The following is a 21,585-nucleotide window of genomic DNA, read 5'->3' as shown; positions in this document are numbered from 1 at the left end:
GGACAGTAACAGATGCTCTTTATTATGCCTTATTGTGATTTTATTTTATTTCATTAGAAAGAAAGAAAATACAGTATTATGCATTAAATACAATGCCCCAAATCAAATCACAAGGAAAAAAAATAATGGTGCAATATTTACCAAAATATATTTTATACACATTAATTCAGCAATCATCTTAAGATTGTGTCATGTTCACAGGAGAATCGTGCCAATCATAATCTTCCTTTCTGAAGTTATTTTAGTCTTCACACATGACAGGAGTGCATGTGCATGTCTCTATGTATGTGTAGTTATGCCGGATATTCAGCCATTTCTGCCAGTCATCTTCACACATCAGTGTCACCTCTCGAATGCTGGATCTCTCTGCTTGGCAGCAGGAACAGCTGTTCATCATGTATCCATGTAAATCCAGACTAGAAAACAAATAAATGCATTTAATTCTGTTCATTCAGCATTTAGACTGTCATAAAATACGTAAGATTGATCAAGATATAAAAATAGCATTCCTAGCAGCATGCAAAACAATGCCCATTTTGGTAACCATTTGTCCTAAAAAACAACAACAACCTGTCATTGCAGTTAGTAAGACTTTGTAGTTCTGATATTTCAAACTACATAGCAGAGTATGTTTGTGATCTACAGGTGTGCAGCACTCTTACGTTGATTTGGAGTCACAGTGACCAGCACAGGATGTAATTTCAACATCTTCAGTTGAAGTGCAATTATTGACTTTCAGACGAGTGACGTTCTTCACAGGAGCGCAGTTACGAGTTTCACCTGAGAGAAAACAGAGACAGGTAAGCCTTTGACTCTAATAAAGATTTTATAGTAAAATTGTTATTCTTAGTCTTAAGATTGATTTATATAGGGACACAAATATCTTACAGTTTGGGCAACATCCATCCTCATCAAATTGCTTTGTTCCCTGCGAAAATCCAATTTGCAGAAAGAATTGTTTAGTAAAAAATGGTGTTTATTGTCACAGATATCTGAACAGAACCGATTTTTGCAAACCTTTTTTTAATTCAATCCTTATTATATATATATATATATATATATATATATATATATATATATATATATATATATATATATATATACACACACACACACACACACACACACACACACACACATATGTATATAATATTTTCTACCACCAATGGAATTATCTAACTGCATTATAGGGTGTCTGCAGGGTCTTAAAAAGAATTAAAAGTTAATTATGAGACAATTAAGGCCCTTAAAAGGTATTAACAATTCTTAATCACATTTTACAAGGTTTAAATTTTGTTCAAGCGTTGTCAAAAGTACTTGACTCCAAAAACGTGTAAATATATTTATTTTCCTCCTAATATTAACCACCGCATGCTCCATCCACGCGATTGGTTAGGGGCAGGGCACGTCCCAATCTACTCTGTCCTGGTGTTGTCACGTAATTTGCGACAAATGCTGGAAGATGATGTGACGCTCTCCACATGTAGCAAAACCACTGAGCGAAACGGACGGCAATAGGGGAAAATTTAAGTTTGCGTACTCCTGGTTGGAGAAAGATGAGTTTAAACAGTGGCTAAAGCCTTTTGCTAAAAACAATTACGTTATTTATTCTTTCAAGCTTTGTTTCTTCCGAGCTTATCTGAGTTCTGCTGCTTGGTTGTGCTCCATTGATTTAACTACAACAGTTTATTAACAACCGTTTATTAAGGTAAAGTTTTAATACTGATTAGAACTTGAAGTGGCGATGAGGTCTTAAAGTATTCTGAGAAGGTCTTTAAAAAGTCTTTTAAAATGTATTGAAATTACCTTTAGGATTCCTGCATATACCCTGATTAAGAAAGTACTGTAGTATTTATTAATTTTCAATAGTTTGAATTAGTTCACTTTTTCCAAAATTAAGTTTCCAGATGAGCGAATGCTGATAAAGGTGAGTAAAATATGCATGTCTGTTCGATTAACATTGAATGTAGTGAACTGAAGAAAAATATTAAAAAACTGTCTTTACTGACTGTAAAACCCAAAGTATTCTATATTATTTCATGCATACATTACTGTACACAGCATTTCAAAGTATACTCTGTTTAGAAGCACACAAGAGCACATATGCTATATAATGTTATGTTCACTGAAATATTACAGATATTACAAAAATATGAGTGGTATTCGTGATATACTTATGAATTCTGTATATAAAATAACAAATAGTATTAAAAAGAGCTGAAGCAGTAGCAGAATACAAGAAAAAAGGTGTTAATGTGTGCTGGATTCTACTTACCTCCACACAGTCATCTTGATTAAAGGAAGGGCATTTTTTCATTTCTTCCTTTATCGTGAACACATCATTCCTTTTCAGACACGTGACATTCATGCATGATATAATGTATGAAAGTCCTTCCTAAACAAAAAGAAAGACTGACTGCATGAAAATTAAAGAACAGAGCAGATTCTTTTTCTGAGGAACATTTGTAAATGTTTCCAAATGTACCTGGAGAACATGTGTGGTTTTGTCTGGAGCATCATAAATACAGGCCACTTGTACACACGACCCACAGCACTCTCCAACTTTTTTCATATATTGAAAGCCCTGTGGAATAATTAGTTTTAATTTTAATAATCAAGAGGATGCTGAAAAGCTACTGAGAAGATAATGTTGTTTTGGTGCTGTAGTTTTTATGCAGGTAAATGTCATATGACCACCTGCTATTTAAGGTATTTTGAGCATGCTTAAGCACTACCAGCAGGACATATTAAGATCACTTCAACATGAAAAATGTGTATTTTCTTAAGTGCCATTAATTAAAAAAATGACCAACGTTAATATTTGTACTTTCAAAATTAAATACATGTAGATTTTTTGAAGAAGAAAAAGATGATAAATTTACAGTATGCTCAGTTTCTAATTCATTACTACACTACTAAATTGAAGCTAGAGGTTTTACTTACAGACGCACAGTCCTCTGAACTCAATTGAATACATTCCATGTTGGTTATGTTCATCTCAAATGAGTCATTAATATGATTGCAGGTAACAGTTTCACATTTATACTTAAACTCTTGTCCATCCTAAATGAAATGACAAACATGTGTGAGGGTTAATTCAGAACCATATTTTCATGTCTGATAATTGTCTTTCCAATGTACCTTGAGAATATGTATGGTGTTGTTTGGTGATTGATAAATACAGGCCACTGGTTCACATGTTCCACAGCACTCGCCTTCTTTCATCACATATTCAAACCCCTTGAAGTGAAAAAAAAAGAGTTTATAGTGTACTGTAGTTTTAATATTTCAGCAGAAGTAGATGCTACAGAGGGTATGTTTTTTTACTTTCAAAGAACTTTACAGTTGACTCAACTCACATTTTAAAGCAAGATCCAAGAAATGTTAGAAAATCTAAAAATGGTAAACCCAAGTGGCTTGATGTTAATTCCAAGTACTTGATGTCACTAATACTTTATTTACTATATACTGTATTTTGAAATGATCTATGGGGATAGTAAAATAAGTCATCCTTAAAAAAATATGTCAGTTGTCATTGTCATTTGGCAACAGTTCCAGTCTGGAAATATTAAACTTGATATTTCTAAGCATTATGTTTTATGCTTAATCTTTTTATTAGTTTTTTTATTTTTAGAACTTTCTGTCATCTTATCAAATGGTGCATTTGTGTAGTAGTTTGCATTGGCAGGTTGGAGCTAACAGAATTCATACATGTAATGTGCACAAAGATGACCAAAGGCAGAATTTTAAGTTGTATTTCATGTGAACTTACTGAATAACCCCAGAACACTTCATGGGACCATTCTGAGATATATATATATAATTTGATTGTCTGTTCCTGGATGAGCAAAAGCAGGACATTTTTTCCAAATTGTTCCATTTGTTGTATAGGAAAATTTAACAACACCAAGGTGATTTTATTTAATATTTTGGAATAAAACTGATACTGAATGTGATGTGAAGTGACTGGGTGCTTCATTTTGCAAACATACTCAATAAATGGAAAAAAAAAAACCCTGAAAAAAGCAAAAGCCAAAATACAGTGTGTGTGGTGTGTATAGAGATCTTACTTACATACTCACAGACGTGCACACTCGAGTACGAACACACTGTTTTGGTTTTTTCAATCAAAAATGAGCCATTTATTTCATGACAGGAAACAGTTTCACATGTAAAATTCTTGACATCTCCATCCTAACAAAAGACAGACCGAGTATGTTAAGACTTTGACGTATGATTAAATTAACAACAGACCAAGTTTAAGAATGTAGTCAGACGTACATGAAGAATGTGTTTAGTGTTGTTCTCTCTATAATAAATGCAGCTCATTAGTTTACATGTTCCACAGCACTCTCCATCTTGTATCACATATTCAAACCCCTACAGAGAGAAAATGATTATTATAGAGCAGTAGGAACTCTGTGCTGTATTTTCAAATCGGAGAGCAGCACTAATGCAAACTGACCACAAGCTTAAGCTGTAGGTATTACCTCATAACACTCATCATCAGGGCAAACTTCATAGGAACAATTCATTTGATATAGTTCAGTCCATGGGTCCCATTCACAGTTACATTCAACACAAGGCCCTACGTGGATTTTACTCCCAGGCTAGAAAGAGGAAAAAGGGCAACAAAGTGAAACCATAAGAAGCTATTTTCAATGTTTTCACCCTTTTTTGCAAAGCCAAAGTAAGCATTTTCTGCAACTGGACTGAAAGTAGTATTACTACTTTCTTATAACTTATTTCTTATAACTTATATTAAAAAATATAACTTATTTTTTTTTTATCTGATGCATCGACAAAAAAATTACCATGTAAACCAGGGGTGCCCAAACTCGAAAATAAACAGATTAATTCTATTTTCAGACTTTATAGCCTGTTTAAAAAAACAAAAACAAATATATGTTGAAACGCAATGCAAAAGTTGACCGGAATTCATATAAAACACATTTGAACAAATAGATGAATCAGATCAAAATGTTTAGAGTGTAAGATAAACGAATCTGTAACTGAATTAAATTAATATGCATTGACAAAAATTGATGCATGTAAACAGCCATTTACCTCTGGGATAAATACCTTGGAATAATAAATGGCTGTTAATGGTCAAACTACTTGGTTTACAAACCAGTGTGTTTCTGACAATACAAAGAAAAAATAAATAAAATCATGAGGAAATACCAGTTTGCAACATCAAGCAGCATAGCAAGCAGTTATTTGTGTCTAAAAATCAACGGAAGTGAGAGAGATCGAATGTCTAGTCACACTTAGACTACAATGACCACGTTCACCCTAACATGAAAAGCAAATGTTAATAGAATTTACAAAGGTTTATTTTTCAATTCTGTGTGTTTAGTTACCTTATATTCTGTGTTGTTGAAGACACACACTTCTTTTGACTCTGTAAGAAGCAACACACACACACACACACACACACACACACACACATTAAAGACAAACATTATGTCAAAAAGACAAGCTGATGGAAGTGTTTAGGACTGATAGTGATACCGCATCTGATTTCTGGACAGAAGTCTCCGTAAGGGTGCACAATTAGTTCATATCCGACCTCACACTTTTCCTCCGAAAATGGGCACATGCTACAATCTACATCATGAAACAGAGGGAGAGAAAGCTAGTATTAAACACTGTAATTCTGAAGCAAACCCAGTTTTAAAAAGAAACAAACTCCTCTTACTGCAAACTTGTCTGCTGCAGCATGGCTCTGATGGATCGGTGACATTGCCCACCATGAAGGGCTCAGTGCAGTTCACAGGGGGCACATCGGGACACTTCTTGGGTTTACAGATGACTGACATCCTGGCTTTATCACAGACACAGTCCTCACAGTTGTGCGTAAAATTCTCATTAAACTGCAGTGTAAAAGCAAACAAAACATGAATTGCATGCCACAGGGATGCTTCTTCAGGAAGTGACTATTGAACAGTTTTAATCCTTGTATACAGTACCCTACGTGGTTTCCCAGATGAGTCCAAGCATCCTACAGGAAAAGACAGGTATATTCTTAAAACAGGATATGAGATGTGGATATGTGTAATGCAGGTGCAAGTTTCTGTGCATCTTTTTCTGGGAAAGTTGTGTAGGATGCTAACCCTTCAAGACCAAACCATTAGCATTTGAGAGGACACTGAAACAATACTGTTTCATTCTTTTATTTATAGTCTGAACAGTCCTTCCCAGAAAAACGAGATGATGCATAACCCGACCCTGCTGAAAAATCCAGCATAAACCAGCATGAATAAACCAGCTGTCTTTGAGCAAAATTGAGTTGGTGTGCCATACTGGGGACCAGCAAGCTATCAACCAGCATTCCATTCTGCTCTCAGCAAACTTAATAAACCTGCTGGTGAGCAGCAAAGCTGGAAATTTCAGCTGGGCAGTGAAATGTCAATTTATTAATAGTCAAGTCAATGGCTATACATGTATACATTGCTGTTATACATGTAAACAAGTGTGAGACTCTAATCTGAGATGTAGACCAATCTCTCTATCCATATAAAGATGTACTGTAATATGACAGAGACTATGGCTTCTCACCGCAGGGTTGTGGCACACAGACTCCAGAATCCTTGGTGAAGAGTGTTGTGTTCTGACTACAGAAGCAGCCTTCTGTGGACACTGTAATGTTGCTCTCCATTTGTCTGTAAGCAAAGTTTTACAGTGTGTTACTTGCAATACATCAATTAACACATTAATAATGTAATCAGGGGATATTTTATTTCAGAGAGGCCAATTCTAACTTTCTTCTAAGATTATATTTCTGTTTACAACTATTAAATGTCAGTGAGATCATTCTGAACCTCAATGTTTTGGGTGGAAATAAATCATATGTACATTTGACTAGACATTCTATCTTAATGGAGTAATAATAAAAGCAAAAACATATCTTGGCCAAATAGTATGCCACTAGTTTTATAAAGTGTTACCATATACATTTCCCACAACCATATCAACTATTGAAGAAAAAAGGCCATACCTATCTCTACATGTTGGCGGTTCAAATGAACCACAAGGCAAGAACACTTTATCTTCTGAACAACCAATATCTGAGGAAGAAATGTATCTTTCAGAATATTTACTTGTAAATTGCTTTACTGATTTTTATATAACCTAAATGAAATCTATTCCATTCATGAACTTACTGCATTGGCTTGTGTAGTTCCTCCAGTATATGCAGACCCCAAACATTGCACAGACGCTTGCGTAGCTCTGCAGACTGGCACACACTCCAGCAGGGTTATTACTGCTATCATATTGGCAGGCTGAAAAGAAGTTTTCAGGAGGCACATGGGAGTGGCACGCTTCAAACCTGAAAATATCCACAATGAAGAAGGTTTACTAAAAGCAAATATCACTCTCAAGATGCAAAGTTTGTTGAATTTCATTTAATTACACCAACAGAATGAACTGACGTGGTGTTAAGTAGGTAGCAGTCAGGGTGGACATGGGGTGAGTTAGGAGTAGGTAATGGAGCTGGTGGAGTGCAAACTGTAGTATTCCAGTTCTCTGCCATTACTTTGCAGTCGTTTGCCAAGGATCCAGGGCAATCATCATTCTGGTTGTTGTTGCATGTTCCTTAGTAAGAATTATTTAGAATAATTAGTATTATTACTGAATAAGATCATTTACTTCAACAACCATATTATCATTCAAATATTGTTTTATTCAACATCATGCTTTATCTTTTAGGAATATTGACAAAATAATTTATCTGATATGACCTCTTTTTAAACTATTTCAACTCAAAAAAAATTTTTTTGTTTGCTTACCACATTGGCCTTCTGTGTTTTTTCCAAAATACTGGAATGGCAGGTTGATGCTGAAGCCAGTGATTCCATATAGTACATAGGCGTTGAGCTTTGGAATCTCTAGTAATAAGTTTAGGTCTGAGCTAATAACCCTCAGGCCATTATTATTATATGGCAGTGCTAGCATAATATTTCCCTCTAGAGCCTTAAAAAACAGACAAGCACAAAGAAAGCAAACAAATTTACAAGACAATGAAGGGAAAAGACTACAAAATCTTTGTTCAGTTCTGCTATACAGTAAATCTCACCTCTAGATTTGCTCCTCCAATTAGCCTGTGACTCCTAAGTGTAATGTTTTGTTCGTTGTAAGACACAATAAGGGATCTGGGACAGGATGCGTTCTCAGCAGGGTCACAGTAGACATTCTCAATGTAGATTGCTAAGTTGAATTGAGGGTTAATTTCCTTTATTAAAATATATGTGCAGTTTCCTTGGTAATTGTAATAGAGTCCATCAAATGTGATGTAATGGGAGTCACCCCAGCCTTGGCAAAAGCCTATGAATAGTAGAGTGTGTATAGGTTAGGGACCAAGCACTAAAATTTATTAGAACATTTATTGTTAAAAATTATTCCAGTTGTCATTAGACAGATATTTTAACATTTCCAAATTCTCTGTATAGATTTTTAATATTATTTTGTAAAACAATTTATTTGTCTTTCGGTCAATGCATATTGGTTAGAATAACTACACATATGGTAAATAGCCTTTTAATTTATAAAATGATTTTCTTAGTAAGTATTACTATTATTTATAGTTTATTTCAGATGAACATAAAATATATTTTGAAAAAAACTTTACAATATGCTGATGTTCAGGAAAACATAACACAATTTTTCTTTGCCATTTTATTGCTCCAGAAGACATTTTTGTTTTAATTTACTGGAGTATAGATTACTTTTTTCTTTTTTTTTGGCCAATTACATTTGAATAAAATTTTAGGATCTAATCCACTGTGTTCGATGGATTCAAAGAGACAGACACTTTCAGATATCTCTGTCTTTATAATGTCCTTTATAAACATTTGGAACAGCTTGTAGAGTAATAGGTTCTGCTACTGTGTTCATTCTTGAACGGCAGAAATGAGGACATCAGTATAGATATCATTACCCTGATGAAATTCTAAAATGTAGTACTTGAGAAGAACAGCATACTTACAATCACAGACGTAATAAGGGCAGCATTCGTGCTTATCCTCTAGCAGCACGCTTGGCTGGTGATTTTCACAGGTGATGTTTTGCGGTGGAAGACAATCCCGTTGAACAGGGATGAAACTTCCATTTATGTTTATACATTCATAACATGGGTTTGGTTGTGGTGGTGTTGGAGGTATAAAAGGTGTTGTTGTAAGTAGTGTAGTTATAGGAGATCTACTGGTAGTGGCTCTGGAAGTAGGTGTTGTACCAGGAGTTGTAATAGTTGTAGTTGCTATTTCTAATGTTGTAGATAGCGTCAAAGGAGTTGTAGAAGTGGAGGTGGTGGTAAATGTTGAAGTAGGTGTTGTGCCAGAAGTTGTACTATTTGAAGAAGTGATTTCTGTAGACACAGGTGTAGTTGTAGATGTAAACAGTGAGGTTGTGGTATTGTCAATTTGAGGTTTTGCAGATGCATAAGTGGTAGATTTGGTGTTTTCAGTAACAACAGTTAGAGTAGATTTGGAAGTAGCTGTACGGCTAGAAGTTGTAGATGACATTTCCGATGTTGTAGATGGTGTCAGTGGAGTAGTAGTAATGAATGTGGTAGTAAATGTTGAAGTTGGTGTTCCAAGAGTTGTACTAGTTTTAGATGGTATTTTAGATGTTGTTAATGGTGTCAGATGAGTTGTAGTTCTAAAAGTTGAAATAGTTGTGCCAGGAGTTGTACTAGTTGTAGAATAGATTTCTGATGTTGTAGATGGCATCAGAGGAGTTATAGTGCTATAAGTGGTTGTATATGTTGAACTAGTTGTACCAGGAGTTGTACTAGTAGATTGTATTTCTGATGTTGTAGATGGTGTCAGATGAGTTTTTGTACTATAAGCTGTTGTAAATATGGAACTAGTTGTGCCAGGAGTTATACTAGTTGTAGATGGTATTCCTGATGTTGTAGATGGTGTCAGAGGAGTTGTAGTGCTATTAGTGGTTGAATATGTTGAACTAGTTGTGCCAGGAGTTGTACTAGTTGTGGATGCTATTTCTGATGTTGTAGATGATGTCAAAGGAGTTGTAGTTGTAGAAGGGGTTGTAAATGTTGATGAACTAGTTGTGCCAGGAGTTATACTAGTTGTGGATGCTATTGCTGATGTTGTAGATGGTGTCAGAGGAGTTGTAGTGCTATGAGTGGTTTTAAATATGGTACTAGTTGTGCCAGAAGTTGTACTAGTTGTAGATGGTATTTCTGATGTTGTAGATGGTGTCAGAGGAGTTGTAATGCTATAAGAGGTTGTATATGTTGAACTAGTTGTGCCAGGAGTTGTACTAGTTGTAGATTGTATTTCTGATGTTGTAGATGGTGTCAGATGAGTTTTTGTACTTGACGTGGTTGTAAATATGGAACTAGCTGTGCCAGTAGTTGTACTGGTTGTAGATAGTAATTTTGCAGTTGTTGATGACATCACAGGAGTTGTACTTGTTGAAGGGGATGTTGATGGACTAGTTGTGCCAGGAGTTTTACTAGTTGTGATTGGTGTTTCTGATGTTGTAGATGACATCAGAGGAGTAGCAGTAATGGATTTGGCAGTAAATGTTGAAGTTGCTGTTCCAGGAGTTGAACTAGTAGTGGATGGTATTTTAGACGTTGTTGATGGTGTCAGGTCAGTTGTAGTTCTATAAGGGGTTGTATATGTTGAAGTAGGTGTTATACCAGAAGTTGTACTAGTTGTGGGTGGTATTTCTGATGTTGTAGATGGCATCAGATGAGTTGTAGTACTAGAAGTGGTTGTATATGTTGAACTAGTTTTGCCTGTAGTTGTACTAGTAGTAGATAGCGTCAAAGGAGTTGTAGTACTATAAGTTGTTGTAAGTATGGAACTAGTTGTGCCAGGAGTTGTGCTAGTTGTAAATGGTGTTTCTGATGTTGTAGATGGTGTCAAAGGAGTTGTACTATTATTAGTGGTTGTAAATATGGAACTAGTTGTGCCGGGAGTTGTACTAGTTGTAGATGGTATTTCTGATGTTGTAGATGGTGTCAGCGGAGTTGTAGTGCTATAAGAGGTTGTATATGTTAAACTACTTGTGCCAGGAGTTGTACTTGTTGTAGATGGGAATTCTGATGTTGATGATGACATCAAAGGAGTTGTAGTTGTAGAAGGGGTTGTAAATGTTGATGAACTAGTTGTGCCAGGAGTTGTACTAGTTGTAAATGTTTTTTCTGATGTTGTAGATGGTGTCAGAGGAGTTGTAAATATGGAGCTAGTTGTGCCAGGAGTTGTGCTTGTTGTGGGTGGTATTTCTGATGTTGTAGATGTTATCAAAGGAGTTGTATTACTATGAGTGGTTGTAAAAAAGTAACTAGTTGTTGTAGATGGGATTTCTGATGTTGTAGACGACCTCAAAAGAGTTGTAGTTTTAGAAGGGGTAGTAAATGTTGATGAACTAGTTGTGTCAGGAGTTTTACTAGTTCTGGACGGTGTTTCTGATGTTGTAGATGGTGTCAGAATAGTTGTAGTACTATGAGTGGTTGTAAACATGGCACTAGTTGTGCCAGGAGTTATACTAGTTGTAGATGTTTTTTCTGATGTTGTAGATGGTGTCAGAGTAGTTATAGTACTATGAGTGGTTGTAAATATGGAACTAGTTGTGCCAGGAGTTGTACTAGTTGTAGATGGTATTTTTGAGGTTGCAGATGGTGTCAGAGGAGTTGTAGTGTTATAAGTGGTTGTATATGTTGAACTAGTTGTGCCAGCAGTTGTACTAGTCGTAGATGGTATTTCTGATGTTGTAGATGGTATCAGATGAGTTTTTGTACTTGAAGTGGTTGTAAATGGTGAACTAGTTGTGCCAAGAATTGTACTAGTTGTAGATGCTATTTCTGATGTTGTAGATAGCGTCATAGGAGTTGTAAAAGTGGAGGTGGTTGTAAATGTTGAAGTAGGTGTTGTGCCAGAAGTTGTACTATTTGAAGAAGTTATTTCTGTAGACACAGGTGTAGTTGTAGATGTAAACAGTGAGGTTGTGGTATTGTCAATTTGAGGTTTTGCAGATGCATAAGTGGTAGATTTAGTGTTTCCAGTAACAACAGTTAGAGTAGATTTGGAAGTAGCTGTACGGCTAGAAGTTGTAGAAGATATTTCCGATGTTGTAGATGGTGTCAGTGGAGTAGTAGTAATGAATGTGGTAGTAAATGTTGAAGTTGGTGTTCCAAGAGTTGTACTAGTTTTAGATGGTATTTTAGATGTTGTTGATGGTGTCAGCTGAGTTGTAGTTCTAAAAGTTGTTGTAAATGTTGATGTAGTTGTGCCAGGAGTTGTACTAGTTGTAGATAGGATTTCTGATGTTGTAGATGGCATCAGAGGAGTTGTAGTACTGTGAGTGGTTGTAAACAAGGAACTAGTTTTGCCAGTAGTTGTACTAGTTGTAGATAGTGTCAGAGGAGTTTTAGTACTATAAGTTGTTGTAAATATGGAACTAGTTGTGCCAGGAGTTATACTAGTTGTAGATGGTATTCCTGATGTTGTAGATGGTGTCAGCGGAGTTGTAGTGCTATTAGTGGTTGTATATGTTGAGCTAGTTGTGCCAGAAGTTGTACTAGTTGTTGATGGGTATTCGGATGTTGTAAATGATGTCAAAGCAGTTGTAGTTGTAGAAGCAGTTTTTGATGGACTAGTTGTGCCAGGAGTTGTACGAGTTGTAGATGGGATTTCTGATGTTGTTGATGATGTCAAAGGAGTTGTAGTTGTAGAAGGGGTTGTAAATGTTGATGAACTAGTTGTGCCAGGAGTTATACTAGTTGTGGATGCTATTTCTGATGTTGTAGATGGTGTCAGAGGAGTTGTAGTGCTATGAGTGGTTTTAAATATGGTACTAGTTGTGCCAGAAGTTGTACTAGTTGTAGAGGGTATTTCTGATGTTGTAGATGGTGTCAGTGGAGTTGTAATGCTATAAGTGGTTGTATTTGTAGAACTAGTTGTACCAGGAGTTGTACTAGTTGTAGATTGTATTTCTGATGTTGTAGATGGTGTCAGATGAGTTTTTGTACTTGACGTGGTTGTAAATATGGAACTAGCTGTGCCAGTAGTTGTACTGGTTGTAGATAGTAATTTTGCAGTTGTTGATGACATCCCAGGAGTTGTAGTTGTAGAAGGGGATGTTGATGGACTAGTTGTGCCAGGAGTTTTACTAGTTGTGATTGGTGTTTCTGATGTTGTAGATGACATCAGAGGAGTAGCAGTAATGGATGTGGCAGTAAATGTTGAAGTTGCTGTTCCAGGAGTTGAACTAGTAGTGGATGGTATTTTAGATGTTGTTGATGGTGTCAGGTCAGTTGTAGTTCTAGAAGGGGTTGTATATGTTGAAGTAGGTGTTATACCAGAAGTTGTACTAGTTGTGGGTGGTATTTCTGATGTTGTAGATGGCATCAGATGAGTTGTAGTACTAGAAGTGGTTGTATATGTTGAACTAGTTTTGACAGTAGTTGTACTAGTTGTAGATAGCGTCAAAGGAGTTGTAGTACTATAAGTTGTTGTAAGTATGGAACTAGTTGTGCCAGGAGTTGTGCTAGTTGTAAATGGTGTTTCTGATGTTGTAGATGGTGTCAGAGGAGTTGTATTATTATTAGTGGTTGTAAATATGGAACTAGTTGTGCCGGGAGTTGTACTAGTTGTAGATGGTATTTCTGATGTTGTAGATGGTGTCAGCGGAGTTGTAGTGCTATAAGAGGTTGTATATGTTAAACTAGTTGTGCCAGGAGTTGTACTTGTTGTAGATGGTATTTCTGATGTTGTAGATGGTGTCAGCGGAGTTGTAGTGCTAACAGAGGTTGTATATGTTAAACTAGTTGTGCCAGGAGTTGTACTTGTTGTAGATGGGAATTCTGATGTTGATGATGACATCAAAGAAGTTGTAGTTGTAGAAGGGGTTGTAAATGTTGATGAACTAGTTGTGCCAGGAGTTGTACTAGTTGTAAATGTTTTTTCTGATGTTGTAGATGGTGTTAGAGGAGTTGTAAATATGGAGCTAGTTGTGCCAGGAGTTGTGCTTGTTGTGGGTGGTATTTCTGATGTTGTAGATGGTATCAAAGGAGTTGTGTTACTATGAGTGGTTGTAAAAAAGTAACTAGTTTTGCCAGTAGTTGAAGGAGTTGTAGTGCCATATGTAGTTGTAAATATGGAACTAGTTGTGCCAGGAGTTGTACTAGTTGTAGATGGGATTTCTGATGTTGTAGACGACCTCAAAAGAGTTGTAGTTTTAGAAGGGGTAGTAAATGTTGATGAACTAGCTGTGTCAGGAGTTTTACTAGTTCTGGACGGTGTTTCTGATGTTGTAGATGGTGTCAGAATAGTTGTAGTACTATGAGTGGTTGTAAACATGGCACTAGTTGTGCCAGGAGTTATACTAGTTGTAGATGTTTTTTCTGATGTTGTAGATGGTGTCAGATGAGTTTTTGTACTTGAAGTGGTTGTAAATGGTGAACTAGTTGTGCCAGCAGTTGTACTAGTCGTAGATGGTATTTCTGATGTTGTAGATGGTGTCAGATGAGTTTTTGTACTTGAAGTGGTTGTAAATGGTGAACTAGTTGTGCCAAGAATTGTACTAGTTGTAGATGCTATTTCTGATGTTGTAGATAGCGTCATAGGAGTTGTAGAAGTGGAGGTGGTTGTAAATGTTGAAGTAGGTATTGTGCCAGAAGTTGTACTATTTGAAGAAGTTATAACTGTAGACACAGGTGTAGTTGTAGATGTAAACAGTGAGGTTGTGGTATTGTCAATTTGAGGTTTTGCAGATGCATAAGTGGTAGATTTGGTGTTTCCAGTAACAACAGTTAGAGTAGATTTGGAAGTAGCTGTACGGCTAGAAGTTGTAGATGACATTTCCGATGTTGTAGATGGTGTCAGTGGAGTAGTAGTAATGAATGTGGTAGTAAATGTTGAAGTTGGTGTTCCAAGAGTTGTACTAGATTTAGATGCTATTTTAGATGTTGTTGATGGTGTCAGATGAGTTGTAGTTCTAAAAGTTGAAGTAGTTGTGCCAGGAGTTGTACTACTTGTAGATAAGATTTCTGATGTTGTAGATGGCATCAGAGGAGTTATAGTGCTATAAGTGGTTGTATATGTTGAACTAGTTGTACCAGGAGTTGTACTAGTTGTAGATTGTATTTCTGATGTTGTAGATGGTGTCAGATGAGTTTTTGTACTATAAGTTGTTGTAAATATGGAACTAGTTGTGCCAGGAGTTATACTAGTTGTAGATGGTATTCCTGATGTTGTAGATAGTGTCAGAGGAGTTGTAGTGCTATTAGTGGTTGAATATGTTGAACTAGTTGTGCCAGAAGTTGTACTAGTTGTTGATGGGTATTCTGATGTTGTAGATGATGTCAAAGCAGTTGTAGTTGTAGAAGCAGTTGTTGATGGACTAGTTGTGCCAGGAGTTGTACTAGTTGTAGATGGGATTTCTGATGTTGTTGAAGATGTCAAAGGAGTTGTAGTTGTAGAAGGGGTTGTAAATGTTGATGAACTAGTTGTGCCAGGAGTTTTACTAGTTGTGGATGCTATTTCTGATGTTGTAGATGGTGTCAGAGGAGTTGTAATGCTATAAGAGGTTGTGTATGTTGAACTAGTTGTGCCAGGAGTTGTACTAGTTGTAGATGGTTTTTCTGATGTTGTAGATGGCATCAGAGGAGTTGTAGTAATAGAAGTGGTTGTATATGTTGAACTAGTTTTACCAGTAGTTGTACTAGTTGTAGATAGCGTCAAAGGAGTTGTAATGCTATAAGAGGTTGTGTATGTTGAACTAGTTGTGCCAGGAGTTGTACTAGTTGTAGATGTTTTTTCTGATGTTGTAGATGGTGTCAGAGGAGTTGTAGTGCTATAAGTGGTTGTATATGTTGAACTAGTTGTACCAGGAGTTGTACTAGTTGTAGATTGTATTTCTGAGGTTGTAGATGGTGTCAGATGACTTTTTGTACTTGACGTGGTTGTAAATATGGAACTAGCTGTGCCAGTAGTTGTACTGGTTGTAGATAGTAATTCTACAGTTGTTGATGACATCACAGGAGTTGTAGTTGTAAAAAGGGATGTTGATGGACTAGTTGTGCCAGGAGTTTTACTAGTTGTGATTGGTGTTTCTGATGTTGTAGATGACATCAGAGGAGTAGCAGTAATGGATGTGGTAGTAAATGTTGAAGTTGCTGTTCCAGGAGTTGAACTAGTAGTGGATGGTATTTTAGATGTTGTTGATGGTGTCAGGTCAGTTGTAGTTCTAGAAGGGGTTGTATATGTTGAAGTAGGTGTTATACCAGAAGTTGTACTAGTTGTGGGTGGTATTTCTGATGTTGTAGATGGCATCAGATGAGTTGTAGTACTAAAAGTGGTTGTATATGTTGAACTAGTTTTGCCAGTAGTTGTACTAGTTGTAGATAGCGTCAAAGGAGTTGTAGTACTATAAGTTGTTGTAAATATGGTACTAGTTGTGCCAGGAGTTGTGCTAGTTGTAAATGGTGTTTCTGATGTTGTAGATGGTGTCAGAGGAGTTGTACTATTGTGAGTGGTTGTAAATATGGAACTAGTTGTGCCGGGAGTTGTACTAGTTGTAGACGGTATTTCTGATGTTGTAGATGGTGTCAGAGGAGTTGTAGTGCTATAAGAGGTTGTATATGTTAAACTAGTTGTGCCAGGAGTTGTACTTGTTGTAGATGGGAATTCTGATGTTGATGATGACATCAAAGGAGTTGTAGTTGTAGAAGGGGTTGTAAATGTTGATGAACTAGTTGTGCCAGGAGTTGTACTAGTTGTAAATGTTTTTTCTGATGTTGTAGATGGTGTCAGAGGAGTTGTATTACTATGAGTGGTTGTAAAAAAGTAACTAGTTTTGCCAGTAGTTGAAGGAGTTGTAGTGCCATATGTAGTTGTAAGTATGGAACTAGTTGTGCCAGGAGTTGTACTAGTTGTAGATGGGATTTCTGATGTTGTAGATGACATCAAAAGAGTTGTAGTTTTAGAAGGGGTAGTAAATGTTGATGAACTAGTTGTGTCAGGAGTTTTACTAGTTGTGGACGGTGTTTCTGATGTTGTAGATGGCATCAGAGTTGCTGTAGTACTAGAAGTGGTTGTATATGTTGAAGTAGGTGTTATACCAGAAGTTGTACTAGTTGTGGATGGTCTTTCTGATGTTGTAGATGGTGTCAGATGAGTTGTTGTAGTAGAAGTTGTTGTATATGTTGAAGTAGGTGTTTTACCAGAAGTTGTACTAGATGTGGATGGTATTTCTGATGTTGTAGATGGTGTCAGAATAGTTGTAGTACTATGAGTGGTTGTAAATATGGTACTAGTTTTGCCAGGAGTTATACTAGTTGTAGATGGTATTTCTGAGGTTGTAGATGATGTCAGAGGAGTTGTAGTGCTATAAGTGGTTGTATATGTTGAACTAGTTGTGCCAGCAGTTGTACTAGTCGTAGATGGTATTTCTGATGTTGTAGATGGTGTCAGATGAGTTTTTGTACTTGAAGTGGTCGTAAATGGTGAACTAGTTGTGCCAAGAATTGTACTAGTTGTAGATGCTATTTCTGATGTTGTAGATAGCGTCATAGGAGTAGTAGAAGTGGAGGTGGGGGTAAATGTTGAAGTAGGTGTTGTGCCAGAAGTTGTACTATTTGAAGAAGTTATTTCTGTCGACACAGGTGAAGTTGTAGATGTAAATAGTGAGGTTGTGGTATTGTCAATTTGAGGTTTTGCAGATGCATAAGTGGTAGATTTGGTGTTTCCAGTAACAACAGTTAGAGTAGATTTGGAAGTAGCTGTACGGCTAGAAGTTGTAGATGACATTTCCGATGTTGTAGATGGTATCAGTGGAGTAGTAGTAATAAATGTGGTAGTAAATGTTGAAGTTGGTGTACCAAGAGTTGTACTAGTTTTAGATGGTATTTTAGATGTTGTTGATGGTGTCAGATGAGTTGTAGTTCTAAAGGTTGTTGTAAATGTTGAAGTAGTTGTTCCAGGAGTTGTACTAGTTGTAGATAGGATTTTTGATGTTGTAGATGGCATCAGAGGAGTTGTAGTACTGCGAGTGGTTGTAAACAAGGAACTAGTTTTGCCAGTAGTTGTACTAGTTGTAGATAGTGTCAATGGAGTTGTAGTTGTAGAAGGGGTTGTAAATATGGAACTAGTTGTGCCAGAAGTTGTACTTGTTGTAGATGGTGTCAGTGGAGTTGTAGTGCTATAAGTGGTTGTATATGTTAAACTAGTTGTACCAGGAGTCGTACTAGTTGTAGATTGTATTTCTGATGTTGTAGATGGTGTCAGATGAGTTTTTGTACTTGACGTGGTTGTAAATATGGAACTAGCTGTGCCAGTAGTTGTACTGGTTGTAGATAGTAATTTTGCAGTTGTTGATGACATCACAGGAGTTGTAGTTGTAGAAGGGGATGTTGATGGACTAGTTGTGCCAGGAGTTTTACTAGTTGTGATTGGTGTTTCCGATGTTGTAGATGACATCAGAGAAGTAGCAGTAATGGATGTGGTAGTAAATGTTGAAGTTGCTGTTCCAGGAGTTGAACTAGTAGTGGATGGTATTTTAGATGTTGTTGATGGTGTCAGGTCAGTTGTAGTTCTAGAAGTTGTTGTAAATGTTAAAGTAGTCATGCTAGGAGTTGTACTAGTTGTAGATGGTATTTCTGATGTAGATGGCATCAGATGAGTTGTAGTACTAAAAGTGGTTGTATATGTTGAACTAGTTTTGCCAGTAATTGTACTAGTTGTAGATAGCGTCAAAGGAGTTGTAGTACCATAAGTTGTTGTAAGTATGGAACTAGTTGTGCCAGGAGTTAAGCTAGTTGTAGATGGGATTTCTGATGTTGTAGATTGTGTCAAATGAGTTGTAGTTGTAGAAGGGGTTGTAAATGTTGATGAACTAGTTGTGGCAAGAGTTTTACTAGTTGTGGGTGGTGTTTCTGACGTTGTAGATGACATCAGAGTGGTTGTAGTACTAGAAGTGGTTGTATTTATTGAAGAAGGTGTTATACCAGAAGTTGTACTAGATGTGGATGGTATTTCTGATGTTGTATATGGCATCAGAGGAGTTGTAGTACTATTAGTTGTTGTAAATATGGAATTAGTTGTGCCAGATGTTGTACTAGTTGTAGATGGTAATTCTGAATTTGTTGATGACATCAGAGGAGTTGTAGTACTAAAAGTGGTTGTATATGTTGAACTGGATTTGCCAGTAGTTGTACTAGTTGTAAATGGTATTTCTGATGTTGTAGATGGTGTCAGAGGAGTTGTAGTATTATGAGTGGTTGTAAATATGGAACTAGTTGTGCCAGGAGTTGTACTAGTTGTAGATGGTATTTCTGATGTTGTAGATGGTGTCAAAGGAGTTGTAGTGCTATGAGTGGTTGTATATGTTGAACTAGTTGTGCCAGGAGTTGTACTAGTTGTAGATGGGAATTCTGATGTTGATGATGACATCAAAGGAGTTGTAGTTGTAGAAGTGGTTGTAAATGTTAATGAACTAGTTGTGCCAGGAGTTGTACTAGTTGTAGATGGTTTTTCTGATGTTGTAGATGGTGTCAGAGGAGTTGTAGTGCCATAAGTAGTTGTAAATATGGAACTAGTTGTGCCAGGAGTTGTACTTGTTGTGGGTGGTATTTCTGATGTTGTAGATGGTATCAAAGGAGTTGTATTACTATGAGTGGTTGTAAATAAGGAACTAGTTTTGCCAGTAGTTGAACTTGCAGTAGATAGCGTCAAAGGAGTTCTAGTACTATAAGTTGTTGTAAGTATGGAACTAGTTGTGCCAGGAGTTGTACTAGTTGTAGATGGTATTCCTGATGTTGTAGATGACATCAAAAGAGTTGTAGTTTTAGAAGGGGTAGTAAATGTTGATGAACTAGTTGTGCCAGGAGTTTTACTAGCTGTGGACGGTGTTTCCGATGTTGTAGATGGCATCAGAGTTGCTGTAGTACTAGAAGTGGTTGTATATGTTGAAGTAGGTGTTATACCAGAAGTTGTACTAGTTGTGGATGGTACTTCTGATGTTGTAGATGGCATCAGAGGAGTTGTAGTACTAGAAGTGGTTGTATATGTTGAACTAGTTTTGCCAGTAGTTGTACTAGTTGTAGATAGCGTGAAAGGAGTTGTAGTACTATAAGTTGTTGTAAATATGGAACTAGTTGTGCCAGGAGTTATACTAGTTGTCGATAGTATTTCTGATGTTGTAAATGGCATCAGAGTAGGTGTAGTACTAGAAGTAGTTATAAATGTTGAACTACTTGTAGATGGAAATTCTGATGTTGTATAAGGCGGAGGTGGATGTGTAGTACTAGAAGGGGTTGTAAATGTTGAAGTAGGTTTTGTGCCAGGAGTTGTACTGGTTGTAGATAGTATTTCTGATGTTGAAGATGATGTCAGAGCACTTGTAGTACTTGAAGTAGTTGTAAATGTTAAAGTAGGTCTGACAACAGAAGTTGTGTGTATTGTAGATGGTATTTCTATTGTTGTAGATGGAGTCAGAAGAGTTTTAGAAGTTGGGGTGGTTGTAAATGTTAAACTAGTTGTACCAGGAGTTGTACTAGTTGTATATCGTGTTTCTGATGTTGTAGATGGTGTCACATAAGTTGTGGTATTATGAATGGTTGTATATGTTGAAGTAGGTGTTATGCCAGGAGTTGTACTAGATGTAGATAGTAAGTTTGATGTTGTAGATGGTGTCACAATAGTTGTAGTACTAGAAGTGGTTGTAAATGTTGAAGTAGTTGTGCCAGGAGTTGTACTAGTTGTAGATGGTTTTTCTGATGTTGTAGATGGTGTCAGAGGAGTTGTAGTACTATGAGTGGTTGTAAATATGGAAATAGTTGTGCCAGGAGTTGTACTAGTTCTAGATAGTGTTTCTGATGTTGTAGATGGATTCTGGGGGGTTGTAGTAACTGATATGGTGGAAAATGTTGAATTGGATCTAGTACTAGGAGTTATACTAGTTGTAAATGGTATTTCTGATGTTGTAGATGGCATAAGACTAGATGTAGGAAGTGGACTTGTGTAGGTGGTTGTCAATGTTGAAATAGTTGTACTTATATAACAGTCCTTTACACAGACTTGGTTTTCCTCGTCATAAAAAGGTTTGTCATCTGGACACGTCAGAAAACATCCTGAAAAAAAGCAAATAGTTAAAACAGTTCAGCAACTTTCTACTAACCTTAGCAATCACAAAAGAAAGCATTTTACACATGTAATATACTGTACATTAAGTATACATAAGAAGACCATGAAGCAGTTGTTGTGTACCACATAGGTCCAGGTAAGAAAAAAATTGAGAAAAGTATTTTTACAGTTTATATAAACAATACCAATTTAAAAAATAAGAAATTTTTCTGACATGAACAGTCAGACTAACTAGCCATAGTAGAGTAACTTTAAGCGCTGATACACACCAAAACCAATGCCAAACAAGTAGCATCGACAAAACACAACTGTGCTGTTGCTGTTTTCTCACATGTGGTCTCGTCTAGACCAAAAAGCTGCCCGTGAACACACAAAATGGACAGCAGCTAACCGAAACAACAATACACTTTCTGCCTCTGCATGGGAGGATTTGTCTTTTTGCACTGCAAGGGCAGTAATCGGTTTT

At 36.6% G+C, this 21,585-nt stretch overlaps 3 protein-coding genes across 3 annotated transcripts; all 3 read right to left on the bottom strand.

Moving 5' to 3' along the window:
* Position 1: 1 nt before the first annotated feature.
* LOC100149773 (intestinal mucin-like protein) lies at positions 2-8,550 on the bottom strand. The gene is made up of 20 exons (XM_087311789.1): positions 8,081-8,550; positions 7,794-7,977; positions 7,437-7,599; positions 7,167-7,333; positions 7,001-7,070; positions 6,562-6,665; positions 5,973-6,004; positions 5,702-5,876; positions 5,515-5,610; positions 5,364-5,404; positions 4,491-4,610; positions 4,282-4,380; positions 4,075-4,194; positions 3,142-3,240; positions 2,944-3,063; positions 2,486-2,584; positions 2,276-2,395; positions 889-928; positions 663-780; positions 2-416 (listed from the first exon to the last, which is right to left on the bottom strand). Exons 2-20 carry the CDS (start codon positions 7,957-7,959, stop codon positions 242-244), a joined length of 2,124 nt encoding a protein of 707 aa, XP_087167915.1. The 5' UTR covers positions 7,960-7,977; positions 8,081-8,550; the 3' UTR covers positions 2-241.
* Positions 8,551-8,751: 201 nt separating this feature from the next.
* On the bottom strand, positions 8,752-13,623 carry LOC147837657 (uncharacterized). Its single transcript, XM_087311683.1, has one exon. It carries the CDS (start codon positions 13,383-13,385, stop codon positions 8,895-8,897), a length of 4,491 nt encoding a protein of 1,496 aa, XP_087167809.1. The 5' UTR covers positions 13,386-13,623; the 3' UTR covers positions 8,752-8,894.
* Positions 13,624-13,800: 177 nt separating this feature from the next.
* On the bottom strand, positions 13,801-21,299 carry LOC141380886 (uncharacterized). Its single transcript, XM_087312753.1, has 2 exons — positions 14,682-21,299; positions 13,801-13,902 (listed from the first exon to the last, which is right to left on the bottom strand). The coding sequence occupies exons 1-2, from the start codon at positions 20,967-20,969 to the stop codon at positions 13,801-13,803; spliced, it is 6,390 nt and encodes a 2,129-aa protein (XP_087168879.1). The 5' UTR covers positions 20,970-21,299.
* Positions 21,300-21,585: the final 286 nt, after the last annotated feature.

Source organism: Danio rerio, chromosome 25 (assembly GCF_052040795.2).
Source record: "Danio rerio strain M-AB ecotype USA chromosome 25, GRCz13ab, whole genome shotgun sequence".
Lineage (NCBI taxonomy): Eukaryota > Metazoa > Chordata > Actinopteri > Cypriniformes > Danionidae > Danio > Danio rerio.
The sequence above is the reverse complement of the archived record's forward strand: the minus strand, read 5'-3'. Positions and strand labels throughout refer to the sequence as shown.

What these genes read in the sequence shown, in the direction of transcription:
- LOC100149773 (XM_087311789.1), bottom strand. Translation starts at nt 7,959, where the DNA reads ATGCTAGCACTGCCATATAATAATAATGGCCTGAGGGTTATTAGCTCA. An exon ending in AAACACAGAAGGCCAATGTG is followed by an intron (nt 7,600 to 7,793) that starts GTAAGCAAACAA and finishes ATTCTTACTAAG; the next exon opens with GAACATGCAACAACAACCAG. An exon ending in ACACTAAACACATTCTTCAT is followed by an intron (nt 4,195 to 4,281) that starts GTACGTCTGACT and finishes GTCTTTTGTTAG; the next exon opens with GATGGAGATGTCAAGAATTT.
- LOC147837657 (XM_087311683.1), bottom strand. Translation starts at nt 13,385, where the DNA reads ATGCCATCTACAACATCAGAAATACCACCCACAACTAGTACAACTTCT.
- LOC141380886 (XM_087312753.1), bottom strand. Translation starts at nt 20,969, where the DNA reads ATGCCATCTACAACATCAGAAATACCATTTACAACTAGTATAACTCCT. An exon ending in CAACTACACCTGTGTCTACA is followed by an intron (nt 13,903 to 14,681) that starts GTTATAACTTCT and finishes TGGCACAACTAG; the next exon opens with TTCATCAACATTTACAACCC.